General features: G+C 50.0%; 1 protein-coding gene across 4 annotated transcripts in view; it reads left to right on the top strand.

Annotated features, from left to right (window-relative positions):
* The window catches only part of CPEB1 (cytoplasmic polyadenylation element binding protein 1), a 42,380-nt gene that overhangs the window by 11,668 nt on the left and 15,390 nt on the right, over positions 1 to 15,322 (top strand). For all 4 annotated transcript variants that reach the window (XM_037395970.1, XM_037395969.1, XM_037395972.1 and 1 more), the window contains one exon: positions 4,080 to 4,268. In XM_037395970.1, coding sequence (XP_037251867.1) covers positions 4,080 to 4,268 — 189 coding nt within the window. The remainder of the gene's footprint in view (positions 1 to 4,079; positions 4,269 to 15,322) is intronic.

The following is a 15,322-nucleotide window of genomic DNA, read 5'->3' as shown; positions in this document are numbered from 1 at the left end:
CAACTGGAGGTGTAAAGGGGTGTGAAAGGCAAAACTGTTTCTGCTGTGAGCTGCCTTCCTGTTTGTGGTGTGAAGGCTGCAGGAATGCTGGCCTTGCCTCTTCTCTGCGTTTCATTTGGAAGTTCAGCCTTGGTCAGAGCTCTAGTTCACAACATAGCTGCATACAGAGGTGAGTCTGGTTTTGTCATTGAACAGAGTTTACAGCTGTTGTGCTTATTTTTCCCCTGCTCTGTACACTCAGGGGCCTCTTTCTTGGAGGGGTTTCCTCTGTATTTGGGCTCTGCTAGAAATTAGCATGTGGGAGCAAAGGGAGACCTCTTCATGGCTGTGGAGGTGGTGGGAGTGGGATCTAGCTTACTTTGTTCATGTTTGCTTGACCATTCTGTTTCCTTCTTTCTCTGTATTTTTCCAGTTAAGATAAAACCCATTTGCTGGATTTTTAGCTGGCTTTGCAAATGGCCTAGGTCTGGAGGGCTCAAATATCTGAATGTCTCTGAGCTTGATTGAAGCATCAACTTTCAAGACTGATGGCACAGATGCTGGTGCCATGGGATGGGGACTGGATCACACTCTGTTCTCCCCATGCTACCTTAACCCACCTGCCACAAACTGCCTGTGGATCACAGCTCCTGGTGCCAGTCCCTGCTTGTCCCTTCTGTGCAGGCTGAGGCTGTAATTTTCTAAATATTTTCCTGTTTCAAATGCCTGGTTGATGCAGCCACACTGCATACCAGATCAGGGGAATGAGCCAGGCTTAAAACTAACTCCCTGTGGCTTGGTTTTAACCAGATCAGCTCCCCAGCCCAGCTTCCTGTGTGGAAACTAATCTGCCTAAACTGGTGTAAGTGGGGATGGAGTGCTGGGGTGGGGACAAGTGGCTGGGGCTGTAGCTTGTGTAAGCTGTCTGGGCTGGTAGGGTTTAACTGCAGGTTAAGAACTGAACTGTGTGGAGATGCTTGTCTTTAAGAAGCCTTTGAAATGTCTTAAATGCAGTGCTAACACTTGAAGGCAGAAAAACGCAGCTTTTTTGCCCAAGCAGTATGGAAAGTTGTCCAGCCTGTGCTGTGTCCTGGCTCCAGGGATCTCCTGAATAGACAGGAGGATGTCATCCAGGAGAGCTGCCTGCTCTGAGACGGGGACAGGAATGTTTCACTGTGGGCTTTCTTCTCATGATGCTGTTGAAATCAAACCTTACCGGCTCAGGGGGTGGGAGCTCAGTCTCTCTTAAACACTCGGGCACAAGCCCAGCACAGTGTGGCTCCCTCTGCCAGGATGGTTGGCTTCCAGTGGCAGCTCCAGGGAAAAATCCAGGTTGGAAAGACTCATGCTGGTTCTTGGGGCTTGGAAAAGTCTGTGACGAAGTATTTGGGCTGGACTGTGTCAGGTTGCAAAGTGAAATTGTTTAATATTTTGTAGACATTTACTTATTCATAACTTGAGGTTATGACTCTGTAGACTGAATTTTTGTAGGAAATTAATTCTTCCTGCCCTAGTAGCCTATTATTTTTGTCTGCCTTCAACAGTTGATTGCTTTGTAACAAATTTCCAGACTTGGAATTTTAAAAAAACTATTCCAGAAATCTGTTTAAATTCTAGTTAAGCTGCTGTTTTTCCTTGATGACCATTACCTGTCTTTCAGTGTGGCTGGGAGTGTTAAAGGGGGAAGCAGGCTTGTGCTGGCTGTTTGCTTCAGGTGGGAAAAGGCCTAATTAAAAAATGCTGGTTATCTAAGCAAATACTACTCTGTGCTTCAGTAGTTGTAACTGAATTGCAGGAGCTTGTCTTTAATACAGATTGAAGTCATCAGAGGGAAACATAGATCTCTTGAACTTGAATCTGATTGGGATCAATGAAGCAAAACAGCTTATTTCCTGAAAAATGCACATAACTGGGCAAAATGTGGCTGGATGCTGTGAAGTGAGTGCTTCCTGTAACTGATAAATCTGTTCACTATTTTCCTTGTTTCTTCAGTGGTGGGTTTCATCCAAGATCTTGGATCCAGGTGGGATTCAAGTTCTGCTGTCTGTCAATGTTCTGTTTGTGTCCATGCTCCCTAGAAGATGAAACTTGGAGGGAATTAATCTTGAAGACGGCATAACGCCTAGCAAGATCCTGGTCCCCAAAGGGAAGGTAGCCTCCTACTGCCAGGGGTCTGGGCTAGAGTGTGGCACTTCTGCATTTTCATAAACACAGAAATGTTACATATGCATATGGGCAAGTCATGGTTGCTGTGGGAACTGAGTAGTCTGAGCAATATGCCTTTATCCTCTCCTCCCTACAGCTGCATTATAAGTGTTTTTAGGGCCTGTCCAAAACAAGCAATCTGAAAACTATGCTGGAAGAATTAATGCAGTGAAATTCTGTGCTGAAGATGCAGCATGATGCTTTTGGAGGAATATTTGATGTTACAGGTGCTTGATAGTAATGTGACTGAATTGGTACTACAGCTTTTTCTTCCTACTCCCCTAGTAGTACTAGTAAAAACACCCAACCCTGGTGGATGCTATTCTGATGAAGTGCTGTGGAGGAGGCTGCAGCTGGGAGGGGTGAAGGCAGCATGCTGCCAGCAGGTATAGCTCTAGCTGCTCTCATCTTGACTGCAGTGCTTCAGCCCCCTTGCTGTCATCTGGGAATGTTGGTGCTTCCCAGATCACCATGGGGCAAAGGTGTGGCGTCCTGCTTCTGGTGGCTGCAGCAGCCTGTTTCTCATGTAGGGTGCCACCAGCCATTGCCTGGACTTTGCTAGGTCATGGGCAACGAAGTGGCACAGGATGTGGAAAAGGAGGCCAGGAACACTGTCAGGCTGTCTGGGGTGGCTGGGACTGCACATGAGGGATAACGTGACAGGCTGGAGTCACTGCAGTGCCTGGCTGAGGAGCCGGGAGTGGTGTGTGTGAGGTGTACATCTGATGGCACAGTGGGAGGGTGTGGGGGCAGGGGGAGGAGGAGGAGACAGCTGCTGCTGCTTGGTATCTGGCTTATAAATGCCCTCTGACTCAGATTTTGGGTAACACAGCTGAGCATCTTGTGGTTTCAACAGCCCCCAGATCCCCACATTAAACTGGAATTCTTAGACTATGAACCTGCTGTGTTTCCTTAGGCTGTTGGCACAGGCTTAAACAGAGGTGAGAATCTGGTGTCTCAAGTACTGTAAGCTTGTGAACACCCTGCAGGGGAGGGGAGGGCTGGGAAGCAGGGGGACCAGGCAGGCGGAAGGTAAACAGGCCATGAAAAATTCCTGATGTGAAATGGGTCCTGTGCTCCAGCCAGTCCTCCTCTTCCTGCACCAGCATGGTGTGCCTGCTTAGGCTGGACCTGGGATAATGGGCTTCTCTCTGGGTAGTGGGGGGGGTTTGAAGGTTATCCTTGTTACTCAGTGGTAAACAATGCAGAGTCAGTGAGGCACGGTGGCCAAGTTGAACCAAATAGATTATGCTAGCAGAATTGTGAAGCTTTGCATTGGGCTCTGAACTGGAGCCAGCAGCTGGAGTCTGTCCAGGACTAAAGTGTTTTTTGGGTTTTGTGGGTGGAGGGAGGCGGGGACAGGAGAGCTGGGTAGCACTAAAACTGTCTGCTCTGTCGCTGCTGCTGCTATCATCGTTGCTGGGGGGATTGCTGCCTCAAGCCTGTCGTCTGCCGTGCCGTATTGTGGAGCCCTGCTTTTGTGCTGCCTGCCTCCCTTGACTTACTGGAGCTGCACCTCTCTCCTCCTGCCTGCCGTCTTTTGGGGGAAATCTTATCCTTTCTTCTTACCTTTATTTTGTAAGAGCTGATGCAGTTCTCTTGCATGGCTGAGTGACGTCACTGTCAGCACAGTAAGCATCAGCAGCCTGGTCACATGCTGACCCAGTCAGTAATGCAGACGGGATAGGAAGGTGGAGGGGCTGAGGGGGGTGGGGGACTGGTTTCTGGACATATGGTAGCCCTCCCTTTTGGGGTGCAACTGCTAGTTGCAGAAGCCGTGGCTTCAGAGCAGCACGAGACCTGGCTCGGGGCTTAACGCTTCGGAAAACTCCTTCTTTAAAAAGAAAAAAGCAGCCCTGAACTCTCAAGCTTCTGTTTGTTCTCAATCTGAGCAGACTTCCAGGACTGTGAAGAAGCAGTGGCAAGCAGGATGCTTTTCCCCACGTCCACGCAAGAGTCTTCCCATGGCCTCCCAGACACCAACGATCTGTGCCTTGGCCTGCAGTCCCTCAACCTGACAGGGTGGGACAGACCCTGGAGCACCCAGGACTCTGATGCTGCAGCACAAACCAGCACACAGTCCGGTGAGTCTGCTGACACACACAGCAACAGTTGTTGGATTCCTTTAATTTTTTTGGCCAATTTAAAGCTAATGTGGAGTGATTTGCTTGTGTAACAGGGTGCTGGCAGTTACTGATGGGAGCTTCTCAACCCATAATGCTTGTGTAATGTGGTAGTTGAGTTGGGGAGGCTGTGGCTGACTGTGCCACAGCCCCCTCTGCTCTGCTGCTAGTTCACTGCAGACAAGAAGTGCCCAGGCTTATCTTTTGCTTGGTGCTGTAATGCTGGTGGAGGAACAACCTCACTGAGAGAGCAGAAATCCTCTCCCTGCATTTGGAGGGAGTGGGTGGGGGATGTGGTGTCAGGAGGCTGAACATGCTGGGTAGGAGTGAGGCTGAACTTTGCTCCAGCAGCCTGAGAAAATCCCTGGTGGCAGGTAGCTCTGCAGGTGGGGGCAGGGGGTGTGCTTGCAGAGGGACCCCTCTGCCCAACTGTAAAAGTCCAGGCAGCACCACTCATTCCCGTGCTACAGCAGCGGCAGCGCTGCCTGCTGAACTCTGCCTGTGGGGTGTGGTAGGTGCAGCTGGCACCTGACTAACAACTTCAACTGGCAGCTCACAGGCTGGGTGGAAGACTTGGAGGGATCCTTCTCCACTCCCACGTTTGACTAGAAATAGCGGTCTGTGACTAGCTGGAGGAGATGCAGTGGAATGGCTTCTTGTTTTAACTCTTTTGGTCCAGCACAAACCTATGTGATTGCAGGGTGTGGGCTTGCAGCCACACGCTGCTGGCTGATTTGCCCTTCCCCCTCAATCCTCTCTGGTTTGGTTCTAAAGCTGTGATTGTATGGGGAGTTTTTGGGGTGCTGGGTGCTTTGCCTGGAGTGATGCAGGGTTCAGTTAACTCTTTGAGAGGCACCAGCCTTCTCTGTAAAATCACTGGAGGAGAAAGGAGTGCTGTATGTGCAAACTTAATGCTTCTCTGGCCTGATGACAGAGCAGGGGGTGTAAAACACAGGAAAGAGTTAATTTCCTAGGCTTTGAGGGCTGTAAAAAACAGTTTCACAAATGGTAGTGTGTTCGTTCAAGTATCAGTCCGTGGAAAGATCTAGTGCTTTGGCAGAGTTTGTACAAGTTCAGCCTGGTTGCTACAGAAACTCATCCCTTTATAGCAGCATGCTGCTGCTTTGTTGAAAGGGTAGTGCATCTCTGCACAGACTTGGGTGACACAGGAGGCCCCAGGCGTAAAGTTGTTGCTGACAGGAATGTAGATAGCTTCTGGGGTGGGCTGGGCAGTGTGATTTGCCCATATAGGTGTTTGTGGGGGCAAGGGGGTGCTGTCAACCACCTCTAATGTCCAGGGGATGCTGCCCTCTGGATAGGAAGTACTTCTGGGACAGAGCCCTGAATGTTGCTGCATGAATTGTAAAACAAAATAAATAAAAAAAATCACTTGTGGGGTAGTAGAGATTGAAATGGCAGCTTCCTTAGCACAGCTCGCTTGAGTTTCTGTATTTGATTTCCACAAGAGTTGGTGTGCAGGCCCTAGCACAGGCACTTGGGGTATGCTTGCAGTCAGGCTGCAGTAGCTTTACCAAGCCTTGCTGTGCTCCAGCACGTGGTCCTGTGGGCTTCCCCTAATGAACCAGGGAATACCACACACTCAGTATCTGTCATCCTTTTGTTGCTAGGTGAAACCTTGAAGGAGGAGGGAGAAATGGAAGTTACTAGTGTGCAGTGGGCTGAACAGGTGCCTTGTGCTGTGCACTGAGCCCCTTATGGTTGTTGGCAGACTATGGGGCACTGAACCTGTTATAGGATCCTTAATGTAAAGAGTACAGTTAAAGCAGGCAACATCCATACGGAATGCTCCTGCTGCTAACAACCATGACACCCGCAGCTTGGTGCACAGTGGTGCTGCAGAACAAGGGCTGTCACACAGAGGCGGCTGCTCTGTGCGGATGTCCCAGCCCCACCTGATCCACTGTAGCAGTCTCCAGCGCTCTCTTGGCCAGCTTCCTGCCAGGCTGCCTTGGCAGAGCACGGATGTCTCTGCAGTGCTCTGGCAGGCAAGCAAGTAGTGCTCACACAAGCCTGTGGTAGGCTTTGCACCTCACAGGTTGGGTGGTGGGGCCAGGTAGACACTGGTAGTGGTGGAGGTTCACTTTCACAAATTAAGGGGCTTGTGGTTTTGGGAGGAAGATTCAGTTGAAGATGATCTGAAGGTGCTCTGGTGACCTCCCTGTTTGCAGAGGGTGTATCTGGTGTCAGGTGCCCCCGCTGACTGCAGTGCATTATGCTGGAGCTTCTGCCTGCCGCAGAGGCCTGGGAAGAGCTGTAGAAAGGATCTAACCTCAAGCAGTGCCCTGGGCTCAGGTGATCTGCTCCTATTGGGTGTTTGTGACAACTTGTGCTAACAGCTGCTGGAAGATGGCACCCAATACTGTCTGGAGAGGCCTGTTTCCTCACTTCTCGCTCCTGGCAATTCTCTTCAGTACACAAAGCAGGGGGGATGGCTGGGGTGTAAATCCAGCCCAAATGCAGCTGTGCTGTTTCTGCAGAGGAGCCTCTGGCCTTTAGAGGCTGTGCAGAGGGTCTAGTGCTATATGGCTGGGGGTGTCAGGGTCCTGAGGCCACATTCTCCTCTTCAGTCCCACCCCTCCTTTCTTGGGCGTGTGGCAGCTGGGCTAGGAGTGCTCCCTGGTCTGGGCTGCTGTTACTCCTGCTCAAAGAGCTGTGGGGATGATGTACACTGGCTCGAGAAGTGAGAGGAGCTGATAGCTGTGCGCAGCTGATGTACTGCTTCAGCCTGCCTACAACCTCTCATGTCTGCAGAACCTCATCTTTCCTTCTTTCATAAGGGCCCTGGAGTGGTCATGCAGAGCTCCTTAGCAGGGGAGATCTTGTAGTTCAGGAGTGTTTTCTGACAGGCTGTGAAACAGTCCTCTCTGGGTGGCAGAGGAGTGTCTGAAAGCTGTATGGATCTGAGGAGTCAGCAGATGCCAGTGCTGCCAGGAGGCCTAGCTGTGCTGTAACAGAAAGAGGGAAGATGTGGACAGGGTGCTGCTGTGTCCAGAGGTTCCTGATGTGCAGTGCTGAGGCCTGGGAGGGTGCAGCTGGGGTCTCCATCAGGGTGTCCTGAGAGCAGGTGAGGCTGCATTGGTGCTGGGCTGTCTCTAGGTTCTTCCCTAAGGAAGGGATGGCGCTGCCAAGCAAAGCTGTTGCGCTGCTGGTGCCCAAGCATTTGGAAGGTTCCAGCAGTGACTCAGCTGTGCGGATCCATGGGGAGATGGCTGGGGATTTTTTTTGCATTTCCACCCTTCCAAAACAACCATCTAACAGTCAGGCTAAAAATATTGCTAATGGGGTCCCCTGCTGTACCTGTGCTCAAGTACTGATGAGCTGGGACCTCCTCTCCTGTCTGTGTAGTCCTTGCCAGTGTGTAGATTTTTGAGCCTGGGAGGGACCCTTGACTGCAAACCCTTCTGGTGTCACCTTGCATTCCCAGGGGCAGTGTCACCATGTAGCTTGGTGCAGTGGCATCAGGTAGGTGCCTGCTGCTGGCTGGATCTGTGCTGGAGGAGGCTGGAGAACAGCGGGGCTGGTTTGTACACTCTGATCCTGCTTGTGTCCCTGCTTCTTGAAGGGCTGCTGAACCCCTTGCACCCAGGCAAGGTTATTTGTAATGAGTTTTCCTTCTGGGCCTGGCTCTGTAACACACTGAGGATGTGTGCTTAGCCCTTGAGAGCATACCAGATGTGTTGCCAGTTCCTGAAGCTGGTGTCTGGAGAGAGCCTCTCTGGGAGGCCAGCAGCTGCTGCAGGCTTAAGCCGCCTGCATTTATTTGCCATAGGATTGAACTGCTGTCTCGTAGCAGGAAAGGAATCTCAAATCTGCTGCTGCCACTAGATCTGTCAGGCTGGAAATACTTAAGCAAGTCCCAGGAACCTGCTCTGTGACCTGGGGAGGGGCTTTTGCAGGAAACTGGCCTTGAACACTTCCAGTCCTGCCATTCCTAGCTGTGTTTTTTTGAGGCAGCATTTCCCCTTATTTAAAGTAGCCTCATAGTAGGTAGATGCTTGTGTTAAGACCTTAGAGTTCATGACTCTGCAGAGGCAAGGAAGGGTTAAGTGAATTGGGACTGCCCTTGATGGTATCCTTTACCTTCACTGTCCTGTTCCTCAAGGAGCACAAGCAAATGGGGTCTTGATCCAGTTTTTGCCTGGAGAACAGGTGACAGCAGTACACAAGCAGATCCATGTGTGGATTTTGGGTCTCCCTGCCTGTTTTTTAGCCTGTGTGCCAGCTGCTTGGTCTGGCTGGTCTGTCCTGCCCTACATCGGGAGCCTGTCCCTATGTGGGACAGCAGACTTGCCTGCTGGGAAATCATCCAAAAACCAGTCTGTTAATACTAAGTATGCAGTGCTAACCTGCAAGGTGGTTTTGGAGGGATCAGCTCTTCTGAAGAGGATGTTGGTACCTCTAGATGAGCCCAGTCTGAGCAGGTGAGCTCTTCCTGATGTCAGGGGGACCACCTTGCTGTATCTGCCTCTCCACTTCTGTGACCCTAAAATGGCTTGTGCAGCAACAGATCTGAGCTTTTCCTTGGATCTGCTCTTGAGACTGCGGCTCCAGCCTTGTCCATGCCCTCTCCAGTGTGGCTGCTGCTGTCTCACTCCCTAGTCTGCAAGGTTACAGCTCCAGCCTCTCTGGTGCTGGAGAAATGGCCTGTGGTAGGGAAGCAACACAAAATCTTTCTAGCCTTTGGTTCTCCTGCTTCCCAGAGCACACCAACTTCTTTCTGCAATAAGCTTGAACATGCTGATTATCTGTAGTCGCTTCAAATTTACTAGGCTAGAACTGCAGGCAATCTGTTGTGCTTTGTCTGCAGAGATAGCTGAGGCCTCTGAGTACGAATCACTCAAGTCTTCAAGGCAAAACCCTATCTCTGAAGGACGAAAGAAAAGACCTGTTGCATAGAAGGAAGCACAGTTATTGTGGGCTCCTAGCCTTTCCTCTCAACAGCAGGAGGGATTTGTAAGCTGCTCCCCCAGGATGGTCTGTTTTCAGACTGTCCTCAAATATTGTGTGTGGTAGCAGGCACCTGAGGAAACACTCCCAAGTGAAAGTTGCTAATCAGTCTGAGGGTGGTTGTTGCTGGCAAGTACAACACAAGTTTCTGGCCTTCCTCAAGCTGTTGGTTTGAGTGTTCAGCTTCAGAGCTTGAGGAAGACCCTAGAGGGGCAGAGGGCTTGGACAAGGGAGGTCCTCCACATCACTTGCTGTTCTCCCTGGCTGTTTAGTTTGCTGCTAGGCTAACGTGTGCTGCAGCATGGTGCTAAGTACCTGCTCCATAGAGCTCTCCCTTGTGGCCCTCAGCAAGTCAGGGTTTCTCCCTGCTGATTAACCTATTGTCTTTTGGACAAGTGGCTTCAGAAGACAGTTGCTGCCTAGGTGTGCCTTCAGCTCTTGCATATTCCTGCTTGGCTGTGTGAAAATCCTTCTTGTGCTAGAGGAGGATTTCAGATCCTCATTCTGATGGAGGAGGGCTCAGCATCTGGGTGACTCCAGGTGGTCACCAGTGTCCAAGAAGGATTTTTTTTTCTGCTCTGTAGTGAAAGGGGAGCTTCAGGTCCACAGAGTGAGCACTTCACCCAGAATGAGATTCACTCAGATTTAAGCCAAAGTCTGCCTAGACAACTCAGTGAAAGGTTCCTTCATACTGCCGATGGTATGGCTGCTTATGCTGGAGCAGGGAGGCAAGACCACCTCTTGCTGGCCTCAGACCTGCACCTGATTCAGGCAAATGGGCAACCAAAGACTGGGTGGGGGGGTATCCTGAGCTCACAATGTTCTTGGTGTCCTTTGTTGCCTTGAAAGGAAGACAAGCTTTCCTGGCAGCTGTGCATTAAGCCCTAGTCCTTCTGGCTACTGTTCAGAGCTTAGTAGTAGAAGCACAGGTATGGTGGTGGTGCCTTCTGTATGGAGGTTAACTATGGCAATGTTGTCAGGGAGGAAGGCTGGGGGCTGGCTTGACTTGCACGATCTCCTGCTTGGTGGTTGTACTTCAGGAGCACCTGAGATGGCCTTACTAAAAGCTTGCCTCATGCCATCTTGTCTCTCTTAGGGCTTTTCTGCGGATGTACTTGGTGTGGATGCTTAATGGGCACTTGTTTCTTGAGCATGTTTCAGTAAGGGCTGCTCACACTCCATGGGCTGATTTCCCATCTGCTGGCTGGAGCTAGCTATGCTGTGGAGTAGAAAGCAGGGAGCACTTAATATCTGCAGACTGCTCATTCTTAACAGAATAAAATATGTATCAAACAAGTAAAACAAGTATCAAAACTGAGTTTGCAATTGGTTTCTAATGGAAGTTGCTCTTAATCCACCTCTTAAAGCTTCCATTTGAGCAGCTTCTCCAAAACAGATTTATTTTTATTTATGCTGATGCTGTAGAGTAGTAGAAGGTGCAAATAGGCAAGTAACTGGAGCAGGAACCTAACCAGCATTTCTGCTTGTATCCAGCTAGAATTGAAGTGGGTCAGGGCAGCCTCCAGGCTTGTGCTGGAGATTGCTTATGGGAGCAGGCACATACCACCCAAAACCCTCCCCTTGACTTCTGTCAGGGAAGGATGTTTTATTGTGGCCTCTAGAGCAGCCCTGAGGGCTGCCTGCTGCTGCCTGCATGCTCTGTGGAGGTTATCATGGGCGAGTGTGGGTGCAAGGAAGGCACAGACTTCTTAAGCATCTGATCCTGCTCAAAGCTGTTGGCGATGCAATGATAAAAACACTCCAGCAGTGGCAGATCTGCCACTTCATAGACGTGCTGACTGGTGTTCAGCAGCCTGGCAGTGCTGGTGTGTACAAATCTGGCTTGTGGAGCTTGCTTATAAGCTTTTGACTCAGGTTGTAGTCTAGAGCACATGCCTCTTGGCTAGCTCTTGAAGTAAGCCTTAACAAGCATGTTCCCTTCAGAGGAGAGCATTGGAGCTGCTGTTTGGTGGCTCTCAGCTGCCCTGTGCATCTACTGGCTTAGTCTTTCTCATTGTGATTCATGTCAGAGGTAGTAGCAGGGTGGTTTAATGTGCAAGCTCTGGTCTGGGGGAAGAGTCATCCCCAGAACTGTGCCAGTCAAAGATGGGGCAGCTAGTTCTTTCTCCAGCTCTTGTACTGCTATATGTCTAAGCAGCAGATGGGGTGCTTGTTTGCAGGGCAGAGCAGATGTGAAAGACTATCTGCTACATATTCATCAGTGGTAATATGGGAGCTTTCTAGAAGAGGCCCTGAATATGTGTTTTGGCTCTGTGCCTTTGTTACAACCTCCACAGTACATGCAGCTCTGTGTGCTTCCACTTGAAGCTGGGTAGAGGAACTGTCTGGACTTCAGCATGATTTCTGGTGCTGCTCTCCCAGGGTGCTTGGGCTGCCTGTTGCAGAAGGTAGGGGTGATGCCTGCTCCTCCCCTTCTCCAGCTCTGGTAGGACAGGCCCAAAGTTCAAAATCTGCTCCTGCCTCAGACCTGAGTTTGTCTCTGTGTCTGGGTACAGCATGCTGCCCTGATAACCAGGCTGTGTGGTGTGGTGTTGCAGCATGATCTGTCATTGTGGTGATACTAGGGGCAAGGCCAGCGAGCCAGTAGAGTGTTTGGCCTGTTTATACAGCTGAAATTAGTCTAATGGACTTCTCATGCCATGAATGCATGTGGGACTGCTGGAAGATGACCTCTTGGGCCTTCTACAGTGCTCTTGACAGGCTGTCTTTTTAGGGTGGTAGGGCAATTCAAGTTGGAAGGGACCACTTGAGGTTATGTGGTCCAACTTCTGGCTCAAAGCACATAAGAAAGCTGCTGAAGGGTCACAAAAGTAGCATAGCCCAAGGGGGCTACATAAACTAATTCATAGGCTGCCCCAGTATTCCCAGAACAAGGCCTGTTTAAATGGGCACCTGCACTGAGCTGGCTCTGAAATGATCTGCTTCTGAAAAGTGCCATGGTCCTTGAGCTGTCACAGCACAGATGGTGCTGCTGTGGGGCTGAATTGACAGTCTCCCAGAGGGTGTGGGCTGAGGGCAGGGGCGCTGAGCAGGGTATCTCCAGCTAGTGCTGCATCTTCCATCTCAGCACCTTGTACCCATGTCTCTGGGCTTACTTGCCTTCTGTGTAGTCCCTTAGGTGCTGACAAAACAGCTGAATCACAGGTGGTGTCTATGCTACTGCCAGCTCGGAGGCTGCTCTCAGACACAGCAGCAGCTGCCATCCATTTCAGGTGGCCATGGAGAAATGCCCAGCTTCCCTGCTTGCCCCTCTGGCTTGTTTTCTCTCTAGGAGTGCAGAGGGAAGGTGAAGCATAAACCTCTAAAGCTGTGATTCTCTACATGCCTCATGTAGACCCCTGGAAGGTAGCTGGGAACCTGCAGGCATCACTGGTGGTGCTGGGTGTGCCAATCAAGTGATGAAGAAGGTGGCTTTATGCCAGTTGAATGAATACCTTAGTGAGGCTTGTGTGCAGTTTTTCAAATAAGATTGCACTTGGGGCTAAAGCCTGTCTTTTTTTAGTTTCTTTCTTTACTGCAGCCTGCTGCCTTGTCCAAAGCAGTATGGCCAACAGCCTGATCCCCCTCTAAAGAATATACCTTCTGCTAGAGGTAGTATCCTGATGGACTTGACACCCCACACATTGTGATGCAGCTGAGTAGTAAAAATGAGTCAGTCTCATCCTTGTTAGCATATGAAGTAACACATGCTGTGGAGTTTGCACCCTGGACATTGCAGCAGATAATTGAGAGGAATTTAGTACTTAAATATAAGTGTGTGTTCTTGAGGCTTGCAAAGCTGAAGCTTGTTGTGCAGAATTTGACCTGAATATGTTGGCTTTTAAATATCTCTGGGACTGATATATGTTAAAACCTGCTGTATTTCAATGTTCTCATCTTTTTAAAGATGAATACAGTTGTGGCAGTCTGCTTACACTTTTAATCCTGAATCGTGTTTTAGCTGTCTTTACTGATTTTTATATTTACCTTGGGCATCTGTTTTCCCTTCCCAGAAACACAGTAATAAACTCACTGCCGCGAGAAGCAGTGAGGCTTGTTGTCAGCCAGGTCCCACTCTCAGCACAGGAAGAAGACTTGTGCTCTCAAATGTTAATGCAATAAGCTTGTCTGTTCTGAGTTCTACTGCTGTTTCCATTTTTCAGGGCACGCTAGGGAAGTGACTTACTATCTTGGTGCCAGAACCAAGAATAGACCTCAGGTGTCCTAACTCTAATTCTGTGGTTCAGCTGTGGGATCATGCTGCCTTTTTTTATTCCCCTGCCCCCTTCTTAGCAAACCAGAAATAGCTCCCTGAATATCCTCAGTTCTTCTTTGCCCCAAATGAAGAATCTGTCAGGGCAGAGGTGGTTCTTTTGTAGTTCAGAAACAATAAAGGGCTGTGCCATCCTTATGTAGATGGTGATTACTGCTGGTTTGATCACATCTGCAGTTCTGGGAGCTGCTTTTCATGACAGTTGGCTCAAGATGGTTGAGAATTCTGTTGTGACATACAGCTCTGAAGAGGATGTGTGCCTTTGACTTCAGGTGGCTCTTCTCATAACAGCAGTGACTTTCTCCAATGGAGTGATGAGAGGATTTGAGCTGGCCATGTCTGGTGTGCTGCTTGGACAAGCTCTGAGGCCTAAAGACAGAGTTCCCTTCCACCTCTGGGCCCTGTCCCATGGCTGTTCCACTTAAGAGGAAGAAACCTCTGCCACTTCTCTTGCTGCAGCTTTTCCCTGATTCTTTGTGCACCTGTAAGAGCTTTGCTGTTCCTTCTAACTCTGTTAGAGTGAATAGAGGGGGCAATCCAATGTCTGCCTTCCCTGTGCCAAGCAAAGCCTGTTCCTGGACTGTGTGCTGCAGCCCCACATCTGTCACTGCAGCTTCTGCTGGGCTTGGTTCCTTGCTGGCTCCATGCAGGCAGCGCAAGGTCCCATGGCTGCAGGTGTGAAGTGCTAAAACTTCACTTAAGATTAGCCTGGAGTATTGATCACCCCTTCCGCTGTGATGAGTGGGTCCTGTTTTAAGTGGCTCTGTGCTTGTGTGTGATGGAGAGGGGAAAACTCACTCTGGTAGGTTGGCTGGCTGTGTCACTGCTGAGATGGTAACTGTGGCTGTAGGAGATGGTTAAGGTGCCCATTTGCCTTTCAGACATGCAAATGGTTTTCTTGCCATAAAGTTGCTTTGTGTCTGTAGGAGGTGCTTCTTTTTGGCTGACTAAAACATTCAGCCTGCTCCCACCCCACCAGGGCAGAGTCTGGCTGGGTGGTAAAAACTGCAGACGAGCTGTTTTTCTGGAACTGCAGCAGGCTATTGTTTAGGACATCAGCCTTTTTTTTTTTTCTTTACAAGCTTATTTGATGAATGACAAAAGAAACTGCACTGTGTTCAGTCTCCAGGGCCTAGGTCACACTGCTTCCCTCCTCCACTGCCCTGCCCCAAACATGCATACAGCTTCAGCCTCTGGGCATGGCAGGTGTCACTGAGTGGAAGCAGAAGCATGGTGGCACTGAAACCCAGCTCTTCTGCCCTGCTTCTCTTGGTAAGAGCTCTCCTATTGATCTCTTCGCCCCTGCCTCCACAAGGAGATCAAGGCAGAAGGGTAGACTTTCAGCACACGTAGCAGTTGATGGGTGAAGGGGAGGTCTTGACAGTCTGCCATCCTTCCTATGCTGAGTAATCTCCCAGCAGGCAAGCTTCTGGTATCTCCTCTCTGGACATTGAAATGTCCCTCTGTCTAACCTTGCTGGTGGTGGCAGCCAGGAAGAGTGACCCTCTGAAAGCCTCTGCATTGTAGACCTGCTTTAGAGAAGTCCTGGTCCCTTCTAAATAGACTTTTTCTAGCCCTGCAGCAAGCTTTTAAAGGCTGGAACATATCTTCAGAGCATGACTTCAAAAAGTGTGTGCATGTGCTCATTGTAGCACTCTGTGTCACTGCCAAACACAGTGTTGAACTGCCTGTGCATCAAGCATGCAGGTGCCAGACATTGCTGGTGGTGTCTGAATCCAGGGCCTGGCATGCTGTGCTGCTCAACAGGAGTTTG

Source organism: Falco rusticolus, chromosome 7 (genome assembly GCF_015220075.1).
Source record: "Falco rusticolus isolate bFalRus1 chromosome 7, bFalRus1.pri, whole genome shotgun sequence".
In the NCBI taxonomy this organism is placed as follows: domain Eukaryota; kingdom Metazoa; phylum Chordata; class Aves; order Falconiformes; family Falconidae; genus Falco; species Falco rusticolus.
Note: the sequence above shows the minus strand (reverse complement) of the source record. Positions and strands in the feature narration are given on the sequence as shown.